Here is a 19,565-nt window from a genome sequence, read left to right as displayed (position 1 = left end):
CTGTGTATATTTGGAGCTAAGTTTAAGGCCAGTCCTTCCAAACCTGTGCCCACGTAACTGGAGATTTGCCAGACTAGCCCACTGTAGACCATGTGTGATATTTTGGGAAGAAGAAGGGATTATTTTTCCCCAGAGCTTTTGCCAAACCTCAGTTTTTGAGCATGAGGATGTAGCTTAGGCAGCAGGGTCCTGGTACAGGAGCTCTCTATGTGGCCTAGGAAAAGCAAACCAGGAAAAGCCCAGTGGTGGTGGATGGTTGCAGGCCCATGGCTTTGCCAGGCCTGCCGAGCTGCCCAGCACCACGGCACTGCGGGACTGTGGTCAGGCAGAACTCGGTGCTGCTCCTCCCTGCTCTGGTCCCAGCGTGAGCTCTGAGGGAGCCCAGGATTCCCAAGCTACTCTGGCACTAAGCCACTGGCCTCCTTCCCGTTAGCCATAATCACTGGTTTGCTGGAAAATTTATGAGACCTGCTGCAGTGATATTCGTGAATACAGATGCTGTTGTAAATGTAATTTGTTTCTAGGATTTGACACTCTTTATCTGAGCCACTTCAGGCACCCATCATTTGTGGTGGTTATGACAGAGCTTCTGCTGATGGACTTGGATAGCGCTGAGCTCCTGTCAAGGGTTGCAGGATCCCTGACTCTCCCAGAGTCCAGCTTGTGCCAAGAAGCATGGCAGTTATTCCCTCTGCTTTGGAGCTATTGCTGGAAATGTTGTTGTTAGCCATTAAAGTCACTAACCCTATTTTCAAGGTTATTACAGTATTTAACTTGGCTGCTCCCGTGTAGTTTTAAAGTTGTATTTCCAACATATGATATGGGGTAAAAATAGTTGGTGTCTAATTAGAGTAATCCCTGGAGAAACTCAGATTCTTCAATTGCACAATGAGTTGCTCTCCTCAGAACATGGCAGGCACATTTCAGTCAGTGACAGGGGGTCAGCCTGGATGAGGAGAGGCTGCTGTCCGAGACCCCAGGAGAAAATTCCTGAGAAAGCCCTGGGAGCATTTCATCTCTCAGGAGACAGCAGCTTTTCCAGGCTGGATGCTTAGGTAGGACTTGGGTGACCATCATCAACAGCTTCTGCAAATACCTTTAGCTTTTCCTTCCCTAAGTTCCTGTGTGGGGGTGTGAGAAAAATCCCATGCCTCATCCATTGCTGGAATTTCTGGGAATCGGGCAGACTGTGGCTGCAGCGTTACGGTTTGGGAGTTGGGATGGTGATGGTGCCAGAAATAGTATTTTGCAAGCGGCAGCACGCAGCAGTCAGATTCCACTGGGCTATCATTATCCCATGAAACATTCCTGTGTCTGTTCATTCCTCATGTCATTCATGCAGTGGGGCATGGGGGCTGAGGGCCAGCAGCGGCCTCTAGGCTGGCCACCACCCCAGCTCCATCCCAGCTCCACCCCAGCTCCACCCTGGCTCCATCCCAGCTCCACCCCAGCTCCACCCCAGCCCCACCCCAGCTCCACCCCTGCTCCATCCCGCAGAGGGAGAGTCAGGCCCTCAGCTCTGCTGCTCTGGAGAATGGTATCTCTGCTCTGGTAGCTGGAGAATGGTCCAGATCCACAATTCCCAAAGAGCAATCAGGGACTGTGCTCTCGTGAGCTCTGATTCAGGTGATGCTGTCTAAGAGGTCTGGATGAGCTGTTGGCTCTGCTGGGCAGCCCCCAATCCACAGGTGGCTCCTGAAGTCCTGCTCAATCCCACACCCATGTCCTTAGGGATTGTGGGGAACATTCTGTTGGAGAAGATGGGGAAGCTGGAGAGTGGGTTAGCTTTCCCTCTCAAAGCCTGCCAAGTCGGGTTTACCATGGCTTTGCCCAGACACCCTGAGCAAGTGCTTTCCAGGGCTCAGTCATACTTTATTTTTTTGTTTAAGACTGAAACCAGATACACAACCAAAAATGTGAGGCAGAGGCTAGCAAGTTAGCAAGAAATTGTTTGGACATCTCTTCCCTGTGCTTCCCAGGGCACTGGAAAGTGTCCTCAGCTAGCCAGGACCCGCTGTCCTCCAGAATGTCACCCTGGGGCTCAGAACTGTGCTGGGATTATGCTCTGTGTGGGACATGCATTGCCTCCCTCCTCCAAATGGATGAAATATTTCTGTTGTCCAAAATTAGTTTCCAAATGTGGTGGAGTTTTTTTCAGTAGGAATTCTTGAAAATCTGGTCCTCATTGTAAAGTGGAATGGCAACTTTTTCCAAACCCCTTTCCTTGGAATTTCTCACCCAAAGAGAAGAGCAGATTTCAAGCATTTTGTCCCAGGGCAGCTCTCAGGATCACCCTGGAGGCTGAGGCAGGGGCTCACTGTTGCTCTGAGGCTGATTGGATTTTCACTCTTAGCAGTGTTTTGAGTGTTACAGCTAAAAAAATATTACTGTGCTGGTGTGAAAGATGCTTCTCATCTCCTCCCATGAGACTGGGCTGCTTGGGGGTGTGCTCATGGACCCCTGCACAAGTCCCTCACGACCCCCTCTCTTTGCAGAGGGCTGCAGAGCTTTGGGTCGTGCACCCCAAACGCACGCTGATACAATGAGAGCTCAGCAAGGCAGTGTCACTAATCTTATTTAAGAATGACATATCTTATTTTCCATGTCTTTTTGTACCATCTGGACCTCTGGGGAAATATCTGGAGCGGCCTGGCAAATTCCCAGTTGCACATCTGAAAAGAGTTATTTTCAAAAGGCCACAAAACCAACTGTTTGTGAGGGCTGATTTCAGAGGCTGACCTCACTTTGAGCAGTGGCTCCTCAGCGGTTTGGTTACCAGGGTCAGGCTTTTTTTTTCAATTTATGACAAAACTCAAGCTCAAGACAGAAAACACAAATGCCTTTCAATATTAAGATGGACTCTTTGGCCCTGAACAACAAGGCAGATAATTTTATTTGAAGCCTTGATTACAGAATCTCTTTGTGTGAAATCCTTCCAGAGAAGCATTATCTCATTGCACTAAACAACCAGCCTCAGTGGGCTCCAAGGGAGTATCTATGACCAGGCCTATTTTGGGACTCTGATCCCAATGGCTCTTTTGCTCAAAAGTAGGTCAGATTTTAGTCCTTTTCCAGCAGGAGAATTAAGAGCAAGTTCAGATACAAGATTTCCAGGAAACCAGAAGAAATTGCTGCATCTATTTCTAGAAGCCCTGCCAGGGACAAGCTCCTTTGTACTCAGGTTAACTTCTCTCCTAACTTTACCATATGATTGATGACTCAAATTATGAGGTTTCATTTCCCATTTCTACCTGAGACTTCCCGTTTGGGCCCTTCCCAGATGCAATGAGAAAGGTTACCACAAGGATATTTATGGACCTAGAACTAGAGCTGCTAAATTTGTAATTGCCCAGCCCCAGGGCAGAACATGCTTTTAGCTGAATCAGTAGCTGTAAGAATACAGTACATACCATGAAAAACTGGCCTCACTTGCACCACCACTCACCTACCGAGGCTCCTTGGGGGTGATGATGTGCAACAAAATTATATTAGCTTAGTGAGGGCTGACTCTGAGTCAGCAGCACTGGATGCTGTGGTCTCTCCATCTTCCCTGCTCCCTGACATGTCCACAGTGCTGTGCTGGCATTCTCCTGTCTTTCAAATGCTTCTCTTGGAAAAGTTTCTTAAGTGTTTGGTTTTGATGTTTCTGGGGATTGCTGATTTTTCCTTGGAAGTGTCTATTTGGACTCAGAAGCAGCAGCTCCTGTGCACAGCACAGTGTGTATCAGCCAGTGGTTTATACAAGATCACTGCTTAAAATACTGCAGGTGAATCTCAGCTCAGCACTAGGCTGAAGAGCTCATGCTGCAGATGTATCCCATGCAGGAGCTTTGTCCCAGTACCCTGGGATCCCTCCCACATGTCCCAGCTGTGCTCCTGTTGGAATGCCAATGGGACTGATGCCATGAGCCCAAAGGATGTGTGCACACCTGGGACTTGGAGCATTACCCTTGGATCCACTGAGCAATATATCAAGTCACCTTTGCTAATCAATTCCACTTGCAGCTAGATCCAAACTTAACTCAGGAAAGGCACAAAACCAGTTTTCTCTCCATGGCAACACACGGAAAGGATGATGGTGGGGATAGGCCCATTTCCAGAAAGGAGGGATGCAACTTTCCAAACAAACGAGGCAGGAGTGGCTCCTCTCTGCCGGGGCAGGAGGCCTGATCCAGGAGGTGTGAGTACCAACATGCCTTGGCTCTCTGCCTGCAGCACCCCTGTCCTCATCTCTGGTGTCTGAGCTGTCAAATCCTTCCACATTCCTGACCTAATCCACCCTCAGCAGTACTTGCTGCTCCTGCCAGGGACGTGTCTGCCCCTCGTCTCAGGAGCACACCGTGGCAGAGTGGGATGCAGCAGTGTGGCCAGGTGCCTGTCCTGTGGCTGGCACAGGGAGCCCTCTACAGAGCCCCAGGCTCCTCTGCCCCATCACTGCTGCAGCAGGGCAGTGTTTATGGTCTGCAGCCAGGCTCAGGTGTGAGCACTGCTGGCATGTACAAATAGCCACTGCTGAAAGAACAAACACTCAGCGAGCAGAAGGGGTCCCTTGCTGCCAGAAAATCACATCTGAGCTCATTTACCACTGCCCTGCTGCTAATGATCATCAGTGAGCAGCTCTGGTGGTCAGCTTATTAGCACGTTGCTGATTAAACAGCTCCAGCTGAGACTGCCTGAGCCTACCACAGAATGAGTTAGGTTGGAAAAGACCTCTGAGATCGAGTCCAACCTATGACCAAGCACCACCTTGTCACCCAGCCCTGAACACCGAGTGCCACATCCAGTCTTTCCTTAAACACCTCCAGGGATGGTGACTCCACCACCCACCTGAGCACTCCATTGCAATCTAATAATATTTTCTGTGAAAAATTCCTTCTAATGTCCAACCTAAACCTACCATGGTGCCACTCCAGACTGTGTCCTGTCATCCTGTCACTGGTTGCCTGGGAGCAGAGCCCAACCCCTACCTGGCTACCAGTGTGGTGTGTGCTCCTGTGAAAGAGCATGGGGCCACTGGAGTGAAATCCTGCTGGCTCATAGCACCAGCCTGCTGGGAAAGGGCACGAGGACCCAGCTTACTCAGTCACAGCACCTGAGTTGGAGAGATGGTTGCACTGTGGAAGAAATGCACCTCTATCCACCAGCACAGCGATCCTTCCCCATGGGCTGTGGCCTGCTCTTGGGAAGGCTGTCCCTTGTGTGAGGCAAGTTGTGTTACTGGAGATGTCATGGACATGAAGAAGCTTGTGGTTCCTCTCTGGGAGCTGAGCAGTGAACGTGGCTGCAGGGATTGCAGACACTACATGGGTGTTTTCCAGCAAAAGGCCATGTAGGAGGCTGAGGAGGGAAACCATTCTGCTGGCAGTCACAGATGGTGAAAAAACCACAGAACCAAGAGCCAGCCTTGAGAAAACATCCTGATCTGCTCCCCCTGCAACCAGGAGTCACCTACTGACCCATTCACAGCAGACACTCTTTTTTTCTGTGAGCTTGCACAGACCCAGGGGTTCCTTCTCTTGGCAAAGCCATGGTGTGCCCAGCAGGAACACCCTGCCACCCCAAACCACTCCCAGATAAAAAGCATCTGGATGATCCTGATCCTGTCTTTCCTACACTTCTCCAAAGCACGATGGAGCTGAGAGGCTGTGAGGAAGGATCTGTGGCTGCCAGTATGAAGGTGGCATTGTGGTGAGCGAGGTTTGTCCATTTTCCCTGATTTCCCTGCTATAAGTGAACCTATGAGCTGAAGGACAGCTTTGTCCCTGTTCCCTCAATGTCTTCCTGTAGGTTTTTTAGACATTGAGTCTCTTGATCCCAGGGAGGATAATCACTTCCATGGCTGTTGGCAAGGGTAGGAGCTGGCTGCCCTCCCTCCGTGCTCAGTAGCTTGAGGCTGAGCATTTGCTCCATTCCCTTGGTGAGAGGAGGAATTATTTACTAGGGAAAAGATCCTCATTAGAGCTGGAACATATCCCAGGGACCAGTGACCTCAAGAAAAAGCAAATTTGCTGGTGAAACCAAGAGCAGAGGTGAAAAGGCCAGTCTGGTGATGGGGTCTGTGCCCAAGCCAAGCCCAGTCAGCAGTGGCTGATGCTCTGCCAGGCTCAGGGAGCACCAGGGGCACAGGGTGCCCACAGCAGTGTGCCTGGTGTTGGGGCTTGTGCCCCTGCTCCAGCCCCCCTGCTCTGCAAACAGGAAGCTGGCAAGCAGCTGCTGAATAAGTCATTTTGGGGAGTTTGTACCAAACTGGCTTTCAACTCCTGAATGTGTAGGAAGGAAAAAGCTGTGAATACGCCTTTGTGACCATGTTTGGCACCAGTCACGCTCTGCAAAAGGGACAAGAATGTGGCCATTTAGAGGGGATTCAGCTGCCCTTTAAGAAATGAAATGATCCCTTCCCTTTCCTGCAAGGCTTTATTCGGGGGAGAATGAGACTGAGACAGTGAGCAGCTTCTTTCTCTTTCTGGCACTGAGGGCTGTGATCCAAACTGTCGATACTGGAGCACAGGAGAGACCCCACTCCAGGGAGCTGCAGAGCCCAGGGATGACCCACTGGTCCCTCCTGCTGCAGTCTGGCTGGGAAGAAATTGGACTGGGGCAGCAAAACTCCAGATTTGCCCTTTTCTGTCCGATCACGTGCACCCTGAGGTGATTCCAGTCGGACTTCAGCAAAATATCTGTCTGCCTCCTCCACAGGGCTCAGAGGGCTTTTGGAAGCAAGCAGTTTGGAAGCTTTTGCCCTTTTCTGAAACAATTCCCCACCCAGTTTTTGAGAAGTTTCTGTATATTACATGAAAAAATGGACCATGTCCAAGCATTTGCGGGATTTGGTTTGTTTTTATTTTTGGAAAGGCTTAGATATTTCATACAGATCTTTCCTTTGTGAACAACTTGAAATCCAGGGGCTCTGTCGTAATTTGGAATGAAGACACACTCTGTTTTATCAAACCCTTCAGGATGCTGGCTGCCTGCCTTCTGCCTGGCTGAAGCTTTGACCCTATTCACTGGTGCAATTGTCACATCCAGTGACAGAGGGAATGGGTCTCTGGGACAGCCAGTCTGCTTTAGCCGAGGCTCCAAGGGAAAAGCTTGGTGACACATACACCCAAAAGTTTTCCAAAGGGTGACTTAGGAGTCTTCTGAATCACTGGCTTTGGATCTCATAAGTCCTGAAGCAGTAGGAAGCTCAGGATGATTTAAAAATGCTTCATGTGCCAGGAAAAAGGAAAACCCAGCAAGTCAGATATTAGTTGGTTGGCTAGTGCTGAACCATGTCACTCCACTGGGATCATTTGATCCATGTGTGGACTTTTTGTAAGAAATGTTTGTAATAAAATGTAATACATGCAGTAGGCTTGGGTAGGAGTCAAGATTAACAGTTGCTTTCTTCTGGGCTTTCATTCCTTTCTTGCCTTCCCCTTGTTCGGCATCTTATGACAATCATAAACAGAGTATTTGTTGAAAATTTTGCTGGCAGCTTCCTGTTTCTGCCATGTTCTGCAGAAAGTCTGGAAAAGCAGAGCTCCACCAGCACTTCCTCAGCTAAGGTCAGCTACAGCTTCCTCAGCTTCTGCTCTGAAAGTTCTGCTGGAAAGCAGGGAGCCTTTCTAGCTCAGCGTGTTTGACAGATGTTTGTAGGCTCACTGCTGATGGGGTTAAAGTACAAATAATCTTTCTGTTGCTGTTTGCATAGCACCAGTGTTTCAGTGCACAGCACAGCATCCCACCTTCCATCCTCTGTACAGGGGAGAGGCACTGGAGAGGACAGGAAGGGCCACTGAGGAGGAGAACAGAGGGTGGCTTTGCTCTCACTGCAGGATGAGGTGGAGAGGGTTGAAACCCAGGGGCCACAGGAGTGACAGGGGAATGTTGGGACAGGACCTGTCCCTGTGAGAGTGGCCCAGCTCTGGACAGGACCCCAGGACCCAGACAGGAGTGAGAACTCTGTCCTTGGAGACCTTCAAAATGCAACAGCAAGGCCACACTCCAGACATGCCAGAGACAGAGCTCATAACACCTTTGGAAGCTGGTAACCCCCTCCTCTTCCATGGCTCCTGTTTCAACTGAAAAATCAGGAATAGTGCAGAAGGGACCAACCAGCAAAGCAGTGACAGACTGGGAAGAGGAGCCATTTCCTGGCAGCACAGGGGGATTGACAAAGTCTGGATCAGAACCCATAAAATTAGATTGTTTGGAATAGTTTTTACACTAGATGTTATTAAGTTTAACTAACTGCAGGGTGACATGATTAAATTAATTTTTGCTGGAGATAGGATCTCTGTTACTGAGTCTCAGAGAGAGTTGATTTTACTTTGAAATTTCAGCTTCTTACTTTGTTACTTGCCTATGCCAAAACTATTGTTACAGATTTGTGTAAAGATTTGCTGGATTTACACAAAGCCCTGTTATTTTAGCTGAGCAAGTTCTTTACAAGCTTGTTGTCAGTAACTGAATTATTTATTCTCCAGTTACTGAGTTTATATTTTTACATCAAGATAGCATATATCTGCTCTTTCTTCAAAAATATAGCTTATTGCTGACAGACAAACCAAAATTCCTCAGCTTGTTTATGAACTCCTTCAGTTCATTTATGAATAACTGAATTGGAAATTTTGATTTTTTTTTTTCCAATTCAATTCCCTTTTAATTGATGCAGGAGTTTAGGAGATGGTGAGCTTCACTGTGCCTAATGCCAAGTTTGAGTCCTTTCTGCAGTGTTCTGTCTGAACTGGATCACTCCTATGGCCAATTTTGAATGTTCTCCTTCAAGGCTTGTCTGTGCAGCAGGTTAGGAGCCACCTGGGCTAACCTGGAGGATGCCCTTACAGGCTGCAGGCTACCAAACCTTTCTGCTGCACCTGACAATGTCTCACAGTGCTTTTGGGGATTCTTTGGCACCTGCAGGCTGATGTGCATGCTCCTGCCTCTCGTGCTCCTCTTCTTCATCAACAGGAGTGACTCAGTACTGGTATCAAATGTGACACCAGTAGCTGATACCCAGCCCTGGGGGTAGGACACAAACAAAGACCCCAAATGGCAGCATGACATCCAGCTCACATTCCTTGGGGATCATTTTTTTCTTCTGGTACCCCTCCCCTGTTAAGTAGAACTTGGACATTTAAATGAAAGTCCCTGCTCAAAACCCAGGTGCCCCAGAATTACAGATCAACAACTAAAAGGTAATTTGTGCAATTTGGATTCAGGCTCTCCCAGGCCTGCATTCCAACAGTGAAGGTTTGATCACACCCTTGGCCACTGCTCTCTGTATTTCACTGCTTTATAAGAGTCCTTGTGTGCCTCTTGGAAATAAATCTGCCCAGTTTTGAAATTCTGAAGCAATATTATTTCATCTCTTGCCAAGAGTGGATTGGAAAATGATAAGAGTCTTTCAGACTACATAAGAGATATTTTGGGAGTTTTATCTTACTTCTTCCTTGACATTTTTATTCCTTCCATATGAAACACACATATATATGTATGTTAAAAGCACCTTTTTGTGTTAAAGTAAACTGAAGCTATTTTGCTAAGTGACATTTCCTAAATATTTTGGAAATCATAGCTTGCTTTACACATGCTCTTCCCCGCCCCCCCCTTTTTTTTTTTCCCCAATTCCCTCAATGACTTCACCAAAATGAAAATTGCCATTTTGATCTGAGTGGATTTTCTGGGTAAAATACAATTGGAAATAAATATTTCTTTATGGGCTAGCCATGGAATCCTAGTTGTATCTCATTTCCACTCCTCCTGGCACTGCAAACACACACGTTCCCCATGGCTAGAGCCAGGAATGATCAATTGCAATTAATCTGGGCAGAAAATGAAGGGCTTGAGTTTTGATGTGATTTCCTTGTGCTCTGCTGGGCAGCAGCTCCTGTGGCTGTGAGTGGTCTGGGGTACCACCATCTTCCCAGATCAACATTTTGGCTCCTCTCCCTGCTTGTCTGCTGTTCCCCAGCCCCTGGTGGACTCCTTGATGATGTCTGTGAAGGGATTTATCTGTCCTGATTTGGGCTGAATAAGCTATAGGCAAGGATGATGGGGCTTGGTTTTATTTTTGAACCTTTTCCATGGGCTTAAACCCCCAATCCCTGCAGGCCTGCTGCCAGCTCAGCCCCTGGCACATCCAGCACCTGAGCAGTGCATGGAACTGCCAGGCCAAAGTCACCTCTGTGTCCCTCCTTGCCACTGGTGTGATCCCACACAATAATGTCTGCACTGTCTGCTGCTGCCTGAGGGTGACAGAGGCTTCCAAAGACCTTCTACCCAGTTTGAGGTTTCTGAACTTCATGTAAATTGAGTGGGTTATAGGAAATTGAAGTTGCGACATAGCTGCTTGTTAATAGAAGTTGTTTGGTTCTTTGGGGTTTTTTTTTGGGAAGTGAAAGGTTTGCACTCCAAAAAATGTCAATATTTTTTTTGCAGGTCAGCAGCACTATTTCCAGTATGGCATCCATTCTGTGGGGGATCTGCACTCCAAGCATTTTGCACCAACACTCCATGGTACGTGAGGAAGGGCACTGCTGAGGGTGGGTGCTCAGAGCAGCCCCCTCTGCTCTCCCTGGGGCAGAAAGCTGGGCCAGCTGCACACCAGGAGCTGCAGGTTAGTGAGGAACAGGGGGAGATAATTCTGTAGCAGCTCTGGTGGACAGATCCTGCTGTACCATCCCCACTTCTCCTGTCTGCAGGATCCCCCACATGTGTGCAGCTGGGGGTGAAAACCTGATCAGCTACTGGCACCCAGGAACCTGATTTGCTCCCCAGCAAGGGGCTGTAGGTCCAGCCATCCACCCTGGAAAGGCATTTCCCAAAGGGAATCCCCGTCCTTTCCTCCTGGCACTTCCCTCTCTGGCTCCTGGCCAGGCCACCTGCGTTTGAAACTCCGTGGGACTTCGCTTGGGTTTCTGTGTTATGAATCCTCCCCAGAAGAAATCCCAGGCCTTTCTGGACCTCTTCCCTGTTTGCTAGGACAGCTGCCAGGACTGTGCTGCTGCTTCATGTCAGCACAGGAGGCACTGCAAAGCCCATTTTTCAGAGGGCAAGGGGAGCTCTGTTTTTACTGGTCAAGGCTGCAATCTGATGCTCTCTGCTGTGCTTGCCAGGTAGTGGGATGCCTTCTTGGCCCAAACACTGAACAAAGCAGGTTGGAATGGAATCATCTGTCTAGGGAACCGGTGATCCTGATAAAAACAGACCTCTGTGCTCCTGGTGTGTCCTAGCTGTCCTCACAAAACAGTCAGGCAAGGCACACAGGCTGTAACACCACCATTTCCCTGCTTGGATTATAATCCATTTTCAGTGGAGCCACAATTTAACACTTGATGACACAGGATCAGTGCTCCAAGGAGTGTTGCATACAAATGTGCATGCAGGAGGGGATGCAGCAGGAGATGAGGTGTTGAACAATTCTGTCCAGTACCTGAGAGCCATTGTGCACCACTCTTGGCTGGTGCAGACCCAGCAGTGCCTGGCTGGAAGCAGGCAGGTGTGTGTCTCACCAGGCCTTGAAGCAGTTTTAGCAGGCTGCAGCAGTGAAAGTGCTGCATTCACATGCTGATGGATATCTATTTCATTGGGTCTTTAACCACGTCTTGTGGCAAGATCACAGTTTCTCATGGGTTTCAAGTAGGGAGGAAATTCCAGTTTCCAGCAGAGAAGAATGAAACAAATTCATGTAATCACATGTTCACCTTAAACATAACAAGCACCAGGAAAGAGCTCTCCTTCAGCTGGTCCACATTTCAAATAGAAGTATTCCCTGAAGAGGGAGAAAACAAACAAGGTTTTTGGGCTAGATGAGCTGTTCCAGGCCAGGAATGGTGGGTGCTCAACACTGAACTGCTGCCATTGACCATGTCGTGCTTGAGCAGTCAGAACCTGGCCTTAAGTCACCTTATTCTATCTATTTTAGGCTAGGAGGACTTAGTGCACTGAAGGAGAACCACTCTGGCTGGTGATGGCAGCAAGGTAGGTGTATGCTTTACCAACAGGGTAGATTTTATCCAGCTCTGCAGATTCCTGAAGCTTGGGTAAAAGAGTTTGGGAGCTGGGTAGGGAAGCACTGGGGAACAGGAATTTGTGGGATGGGGTTAGCAGCGCTGTCTGCAAGAGCTTTCTACAGGAGCAAGAAGTCACGTTTCAGTGACAGAGCTTTGCTTTTCTTGCAAAATGCACATACTATTGGCAGGAGGCAAAGAACGAGCAGGGGTGGGTCAGATTCCTCCTCCAGCTCCAGAGCGTTCCTCGCGGGAGATGCTGAAGGGCCCTGCGAGTGCATTACTGGATGCTTCTTTTCCTTGTTTATGTGGTAGAAACATCTGAAAATAATTTGTGCCTGTTAAGCTTTGCGGACACTCAGGGTTCTGCGTGCGATTTGGTCTCCACCTCAGCCAGGGCTAGCTGGGGCTGCTCTGCGTTTGCTCATTAGCTAACGAGACATGATATTGTTAGCAGGGCTCTCTGGGGGCTGCCTTCGACGTGTGGCTGCCGTGGGCACGCGCGGGGCTGGGTGCGGTGCCGATGAGCTCAGCTCGGCTGGAGCACGCAGGTTGGCGGGGAAGATGCAGTAAGATGGGAAAGGAACATCATCCCCCCAGTTATTACTAACATTGAAAGCATCTGGAGCTGGGGGTTGGGGACCTGCTCAAGAGGGATGTGCACCCTGCAGGCCTCGCTGGATCTCCAGCAAAGCTCTGCATGAGCAATACGTGCTGACTTATGCTCCTCAGAGGATGGATGGAGAAATCTTCTGCAGCAATCCCAGGACAAAGGAGAGGATGGCTGAGCAATCGAGGTGGGAGGATGCCCTCCAGAAGGGAAAAATGTTTAAACTGTGAGGAAAGAAACAGCTTAGAGGAGGGATGATACCCTAACCACATGGCTGGAAGAGGAGGTGTGAAGACTTGGTGGGAAACACGGCACTAAGCGTAGGGGAATGGGCGAGGAGAAGGTAAAGTACAGTGAAACAGACAGAAAGAGTGAGGGGACCGGGAGCATCACAGCCCAGAGGCTTAGTGGGAAGGCTCCCGTGGGGGGCAGAGGGGCCAGGGCTTGGCAGCTCAGCGGTGCCCAGCCAAGGGAACTCCCGGCACAGGAATCGCCGCAGCTCCCCGCGGGCACGGCAGCGTTCCCAACACCCGCAGGGCCGATGCTAACGGGAGCCGGCGCTCAACCCCGCCACCCCAGCCCAGCGGCGGGGCTAAAGGGCGCTGCCCACCGCCGAGGCAGCGGGGAAGGCGGGGGCTGCGGGGGCCGCGGGCGGGCCGGTGGCTTCCGCCCGGCGCGGCGCATTCCTACCCCGTGAGTCAGGGCGGCGCGGCGGGATGCGGCGTCCCGCGGCCCCGGGCGCTGGCAGCTCCCCGCCGGGACTCTCCGCGCCGAGCGCCGCTCGGCTCCCGGCTCCTATTTGCATGCCGAGGCTGTGAATGGCGTGCCCGCCCGGCCGGCCCCTGGCACGGGGGAGGAGTCTCCGCGCCCTCCGCGGGCCGAGCTCGGCGGCGCCGGTCCCTTAAGCCGCACTGGGGGGCGGCTCGAGCCGAGCGGCCGCTGCGCTTCGCCCGCCTGCACGGGGAGTGCGGGGCCGGGGGGACGAGGGGGGGCTGGCCGGGAGGGGCATCCCGGGAGGGGCATCCCGCGGAGCCGCTCCCTGCCCCGCCGGTACCGGGACCGCGCCGCTCAGCCGGGCGGGGAGCGGCCCGCGGCCGCCCGCGGGGTGAGAGCCTCGCCGGAGGCAGGTGCTGCCCCCGACCCCCGTGTGTGGGTGTCGGGAGCTTGGCGATCTCAGCGCTCCCGGCTCTAGGTGGAGGTGCGCCTTCACGGCTTGTTTCGGCTGATCCGAGTCCGCCCCATCTCCACGCTTTCCCACCCGTCCCTCCTCTGATGCTGGCACCCGCGCTTTGGCAGCAACTTTCGGAGATGATCTGGTGGAAAATATATGGCTTTTTACATGTTAAGGTTAGTTTTCCTGCCGGATCGAGTCCCTGAACTGAGTTCTCACACTGTGCGCTGCTGGCACGAAGCAAGGGGAGCACGGCAGCCTGACGCGAGCAAGACCAAAGCTTTGCAGGACTGCACCCTCCGTGCCCAGTCCTTTTGGGCTCCTGAGCGAGCAGCCCCATCCTGCCACACGCATCCCTGCAGTGCCAAAGTGCCCCGTGTGTACATTTTGCCCTGTGTTTTTCTCCAGTGTAACTCAGGAGAGGTGAGTGGCAGCACAGATGAGTTTTGTCTGGTGCTCGTCCTGGTGCCCGACTCGGTTCTGTGGCTGCTGCTCCTCTTGCAGGTTGGCTTCGTGGCGGGGTGCACGGTGCCGCTCAGAGATGTCTCCAAACAGGGTCTTGGAGCGAGAAGGAAGTTGTTTCCTTTCTTCCTGTTTTTGTCCCCATGCCTGCTAATTTCCTCTGGGAAGAAAAGTGCAGTAAAGGGAAAAAATAGTCACACGTAACGGGAAGGGACAAGGCAGCAAAGCTTCTGAATGAAGCGTGGGACAGGGAAGGAGCACAGGGTGTTAACTGCAGGAACGCTGATAGGGCAGCAAGGACAAATAGCTGCCTGTGGGCTGTGACCACGGGGATAAAAACGGCCCACTTGGGACAAGCTGGGGAGCAGATCATTGGAAGAATTGCATTTCCACTCCAGTGTATGAAGGATGTTTCTCGCCAGCTGTTCCATCTCAGTGGTGCAGGTTTGCAGGAGGAGGTGATGACTCGTGTTAGATTGGTTGATGTAGCTGGAAGAAAGAGGTGAACTTTAGATACTTCCTTTAAGCTTTGGTTGTTAAATGGACTTTATGAAAGGGCTTGTCTGCTTTTTTTTTTTAACCCTCAGTTGCTCTAATAACAGCTATCATCTCTCCCTCCTACTGCATCCCTCATGTCCCTAAATCCTCATGGCTGCTGCTGCTGTTTAGCCCAGGTCTCCCCTGTGCTCTTGGGAGCCTGTGCCATTTCTGAGCTGGGATACTGCCAGCTTTCCAGGAGGTGGTGTGCATTTGGAACAGGTCCCCAGCTTTGTCCTGGCCTCTGTGCTCATTGGTCCTGAGCCCCCAGGAAGGCAGCAGCTCTGGCATGTGGACGTGTGTCCGTGCTGTTCCTGCTTCTGTGTGTTCCCATGAAAGGAGGTTGGTGCTGTGCAGCGTAAAAGCAACTCCCACAAAACTAGTTCTGCTCTGGGACTTCCCATGACAGGCCTTTTTTTTTTTTTTTTTAAGCAATCCACTTGCAAGAGATCTGCCTACAAACTGGCTTTTCAGGTTCTGGGGAAAGCCATGGGTTGGCCCTGGTCTCGGGAATGTCTTGCTCTCTGTGCTGGGTAGGCTTCAGCCAGGGGGTTGAACTTTGAATGTGGAGAGTGCTGCTGGCCTGCAGAGCACAGCCAAAACCTCTTCTCCAACAAGCTTGTCCTCTCTGTGTCTTGATACTGAGACTGTATGGCCCTGATGTGTCACCTCAGGCAGGAATTATGTCCCTCAGAGAGGGCCAGCACCTCGTCACTGGACTTGGCAGACAGCTTGTTTCACTTTCGTGGCAGGGACTGCGACGGGGCTGCAGCTGCACGAGGTCGCCAGGCAGGAATAGGAATTCCTTTTGGGGTCATCAGTCCTGTTCCTCTGGAATCCAGCCCCGGAAAGTAGCCAGCAAGTCCCAACATGTTCCCTTGAAAGAGGCAGGGTCTGTTGAGTGTGGCATGATAGGACAGTTTATTCTGGGCACAGAGCCCTCATGCTCAGATATAATTAGTAAAGGTTTGATTCCCTTCAGTGTGTTGGATCTCTCTGCAGTGCAAACACAGCCTGGTTAGTGCTGAAGGCCTGAGAGGGGCAACATGGCCAGGATTACCAGCTTGTTTTCCTCTTCCATTCAGTGTGTCCAGCAAGAAGTTGAGCAGAGCGTGTGTTGTGTGAACCCCGTGTTGCTGGGGACGTGCCTGCCAAGCAGGACTGGCTGTGAGCTGAAGATCCTGACATTTCTTTATCTGTCACTCTACAGCTTTTATCCAGCAGACCAGTCTTTTGATAAGATTCTTCCCTTGTGGTTGCTGCCTTTCTTCCATAGCTATCTCTGGAGGCTTTGGCACCCTGTGGAGACCATGCATCTTTCTCAGAGTTTCCAGCATTAATTGTGGCCTGACATGACAGCTCTATTAATTGCTGTTCCTGCAGCCACCAGCCTGTCGCCTGTATGTGACACATTTCAGTAGAAATACTTAAAACTCAAGGATGGATTCCTTCCTTAACATTTCCCTGAGCTCAGATGTGGATTAGTTTCCTTTCTTTTCAGTTGAAGAGGTGCTGGACTCCAAGTTTAACATTTATCATCATCTGTTTGGAAGGAAAGGAAACATGAACTGTGCAGATCTCACACAGTTGCTTTGAGGTTGACTCCCAGCTGCTGGGTATGTACATGTTGGAGTTTTAAGGAACCTATGGAATGCATGTGTTGCCTGCCTGCTCAGGGAGCTGTGTTGCATCTTTTCTGCTGTGTGACAACATCTCAGTGTGTGCTGTAGGTGCTGCAGCCTGAATTTAATGGGATTTGTGTCTGGGTCGTGGGTAAAACATCCCAGTGCTGCTGGAAGGTGGGATGGAGATGGTTTCTTTCTACAGAGCAGGGGAAGGCCTGGTGTCCAGGGTTGTGCAGGTAGTTCTCTCCCAGGTGGCAGGCTTTTTTTTTTAGCCTTGTGGTTGGTTATTTTGTTTTGTTTTATTTTTTTTGTTTATTTTTTGCCTTGTTCAGAAGTAGTGGACCTGAATGGGTATCAGGTTGCTTACTCTGCTAGTGCTCAGTAACTCCCCTCTGAGAGAATAACAGGTAAAAGGGACAGTATTAGCCCTGCAGCTCTTGGTCCCAAGAGATTAGGCAGGCAATAGCCAAGATTTAACCTTGGAAGGAAATGGATCTGTTTGGCAGCATTTCCCATGGTCATGCTGGCAGCTCTGTTTCCATGTCCTCGAAGAACCCCAGGCTAATTTGGTGTGTGGTGTGTGCTCAGACCATCCAGGCCTGCTTGCATGGAGTTGTGGAGACCCTCCCTGCAGTGCCCCCTGAGCTGGGCAGGGCTTGCCTGCCAGCCTCTCTGTTTTCCCGGGCAGAATGTCTGTGCCACTAGGAGTGAGTTTCCACAGGGAGAGGTGGAAATGCATCTGTGCTGAGATTGCCTATTGTCATATCCTTGTTGGTTGAACTTCAGGGATTTCCGACTGTTTGCTCCTTTTTTTGGTCCTACCCATCTTGCTGCTGTCCAGGACCAGTGGAAGCTTCAGCTCACACACCTCTCATCCTTGTTTCAGTCCATGCTGCTGTAGGAATGAGGAGGGGTTTTTTTTTTAGTGCGTGTTGGGATGATGCAACAAAGAGCAAATCAGCAGCTGAGTTTTTGACCAAATCATCCAAACTACAGTCAAATCCTTCTGAGTAACAGTGTCTGTTTCCCACTGGGTGAAGACAGAGAGCTTATTCTTCACGTTTATCTCAGTGGTCAAATCTCCTAAAGCTGTAAGAGTGCACGTTTCATTGCTTGTATGCTCTACTTGCTGCACAGGCAGCACATGTCAGATTGACATAGGGCTTGTTTTTGCTGTAATTTCCTTTGGATGCACTCTTCAACTATCTAGGTAAACAATTTATTTCAAATATAATTACTGCTCCTTTTTGCCTACCAAAGAAATGTTGGAAGTGTGGTGATGCAGACCTGAGCAGCGGATATGTTCTTAAATTCTGGGGCCTTCAGCAACAAACAGACCTTGCCTTAGTAATCAGAGCATCTCTAAAGCACAGTGTTTATTAAAGGAAATGTAATTTCTTCTCAGTGAAGTCTGAGGTATCATTGCACAATACTTCCCTGGCATAGTAGAGCCTTCCCAGGGGGAGAAGAGATAGCAAGCCATGCCTGATCTTGCCTTTTCTGGAAAGCTTACCTTTGCCACCTCCTCCCCTTCCTGTTTCCACTCCGCTCAGAGCCAGCCCCTTGCTCTGCTGGTCAGCAGCAATCCCTGCTTTGAAGGTTTGCTTTCCTTTAAAAAGGAACAATCCCTATGAGGTCATCCTGAAACTGCACAGGACGCTGCATTTACAGTCCTTCAGGTCTGGCACTTACTTGGCTTTGGCTCAGTGAAAGTTAGAACTGCTTGGATTTTAAAATCTGGAGGGCTCAGATTGCTAGGCTGACAAATGCAGATTCTGTGTTTTGGGAGTTACTGCCCTGTAGCAATCAGCACACCGGAGATTTGTTACTCTGTTGCTTAAATTCAAAGCCTTAAAGTGAACTGTAGAAAACTGTGAGTTGTTCTGCCAAAGTGTGAGTGTACCTTCCTTTTCCCTGGCTATTCTGGGATAATTTCAGGGAGAACAGTGGGCAAGAATGTGCCATTCACTCAGACTGAAGAAGTATGGCTCACTTAGAATTTTAATTTTTTTTTTTTTGCTAAACCAAGCTAGAATTATGATTACTTCTATTTGCATTAAGAATGAGTTGTTGCACTGGGCACACGATGAATGTGCAGAGGTGTGCACACACCTGCAGAGCAAGACAAGCTCTTCCTGCAGCTATTTACACTTGGACACAGCAGGGGATGGTGTGTGCCTGGCCATCAAGCACGAGCCAGGGGAGAAATCAGAGCACCAGAGTGGCTCTGCTGTGAGGTGAGGTGAGGGACAGCAGCCAAACCAGCTCTGCTCTGAATTCTTGGCTGTTTAGTTGGTCCTTTGAAGGATCTCCCCCGGGCCTTGACTGCTGTGGGCATTTTTTATTCTCTCACTTGTGCCCAGGTGAGCAGAACTGTGGTGGTGCTGGAGAAAGCAGGTGTGTGATGGGAAGTGGGGATGCTCTGAGTTTCAAAGGAACACACCAAGAAAGTTGTTCTGAATGGCTATGTGGCTTCCATCCTTCCTGAATATAAATTCTGTCTTCTGGTGGCTCCAGCGTTTGTTATTGTTGTTTCCTCTAAGATTTTTTTAGGTTGCTATTCAGAGTGGTTTTATGTAACTTTCCATAGGAAATGTTGTCATTTGTGGCAGTTTTGATCTCTTTTGCCATTGAAACGTTTTTATTTAGCACAACAAACAGTGATTCTTAGCTGCTTTTAGTACCCAGAGTCTTTGCTGTAGAGGATGAGTAGCTTTTGGTCTAATGTAATTTTTGGTTTGGCTTGTTGTGATCTTTGTGGGGGAGGTTGCTTTTCCATCAATTGTTTATTGATATTGTGTTTTCTAAGTGAACAATGTTGTAATCACTAAGACACATTACTTTACCAAGAAAATGGCTCTTGAGCTGGGTGCAGGGACAGCAGCTGTTCCAAAATCAGCCAGAGCCAGTGTTTACTTCTGTCCTGAGTGTCATCCCAGCTTGCCTTGTGTCCTGAACCCTTAAAGTGCTTGTGATGAATATGAGAGCTGGTAGAAAAAAGATTTCAAAGTGCAAAATTTCAATGAAAATAAAACCTTTGTTGGGTTTATCTTTTGTTTCCTAATGTGGGGTCAGGGCTGCACTGACAAAAGCCTTTTTGTGACTCTCACCTTGCTGTAAAATTGAGGCAGTGACTGTGCCCATGGTACTTGTGGGTCAGCCAGAAT

At 49.8% G+C, this 19,565-nt stretch overlaps 1 protein-coding gene across 3 annotated transcripts in view; it reads left to right on the top strand.

Annotated features, from left to right (window-relative positions):
- Positions 1–11,908: 11,908 nt before the first annotated feature.
- Positions 11,909–19,565, top strand: part of RHBDF1 (rhomboid 5 homolog 1) — a 36,540-nt gene continuing 28,883 nt past the window's right edge. Inside the window, exon 1 of one of the 3 annotated variants that reach the window (XM_039732688.1) lies at positions 11,909–11,964. In XM_039732688.1, the coding sequence (XP_039588622.1) occupies positions 11,954–11,964 (11 nt within the window). In that variant the 5' untranslated portion in view covers positions 11,909–11,953. Of the gene's footprint in view, positions 11,965–13,266; positions 13,565–16,275; positions 16,390–19,565 lie in introns of those variants that run through there. The other 2 variants (XM_039732689.1, XM_039732690.1) reach the window with 2 other exon arrangements.

Source organism: Passer montanus, unplaced genomic scaffold (genome assembly GCF_014805655.1).
Source record: "Passer montanus isolate IOZ18808 unplaced genomic scaffold, ASM1480565v1 scaffold8, whole genome shotgun sequence".
NCBI classification, from domain to species: domain Eukaryota; kingdom Metazoa; phylum Chordata; class Aves; order Passeriformes; family Passeridae; genus Passer; species Passer montanus.
The sequence above is the reverse complement of the archived record's forward strand: the minus strand, read 5'-3'. Positions and strand labels throughout refer to the sequence as shown.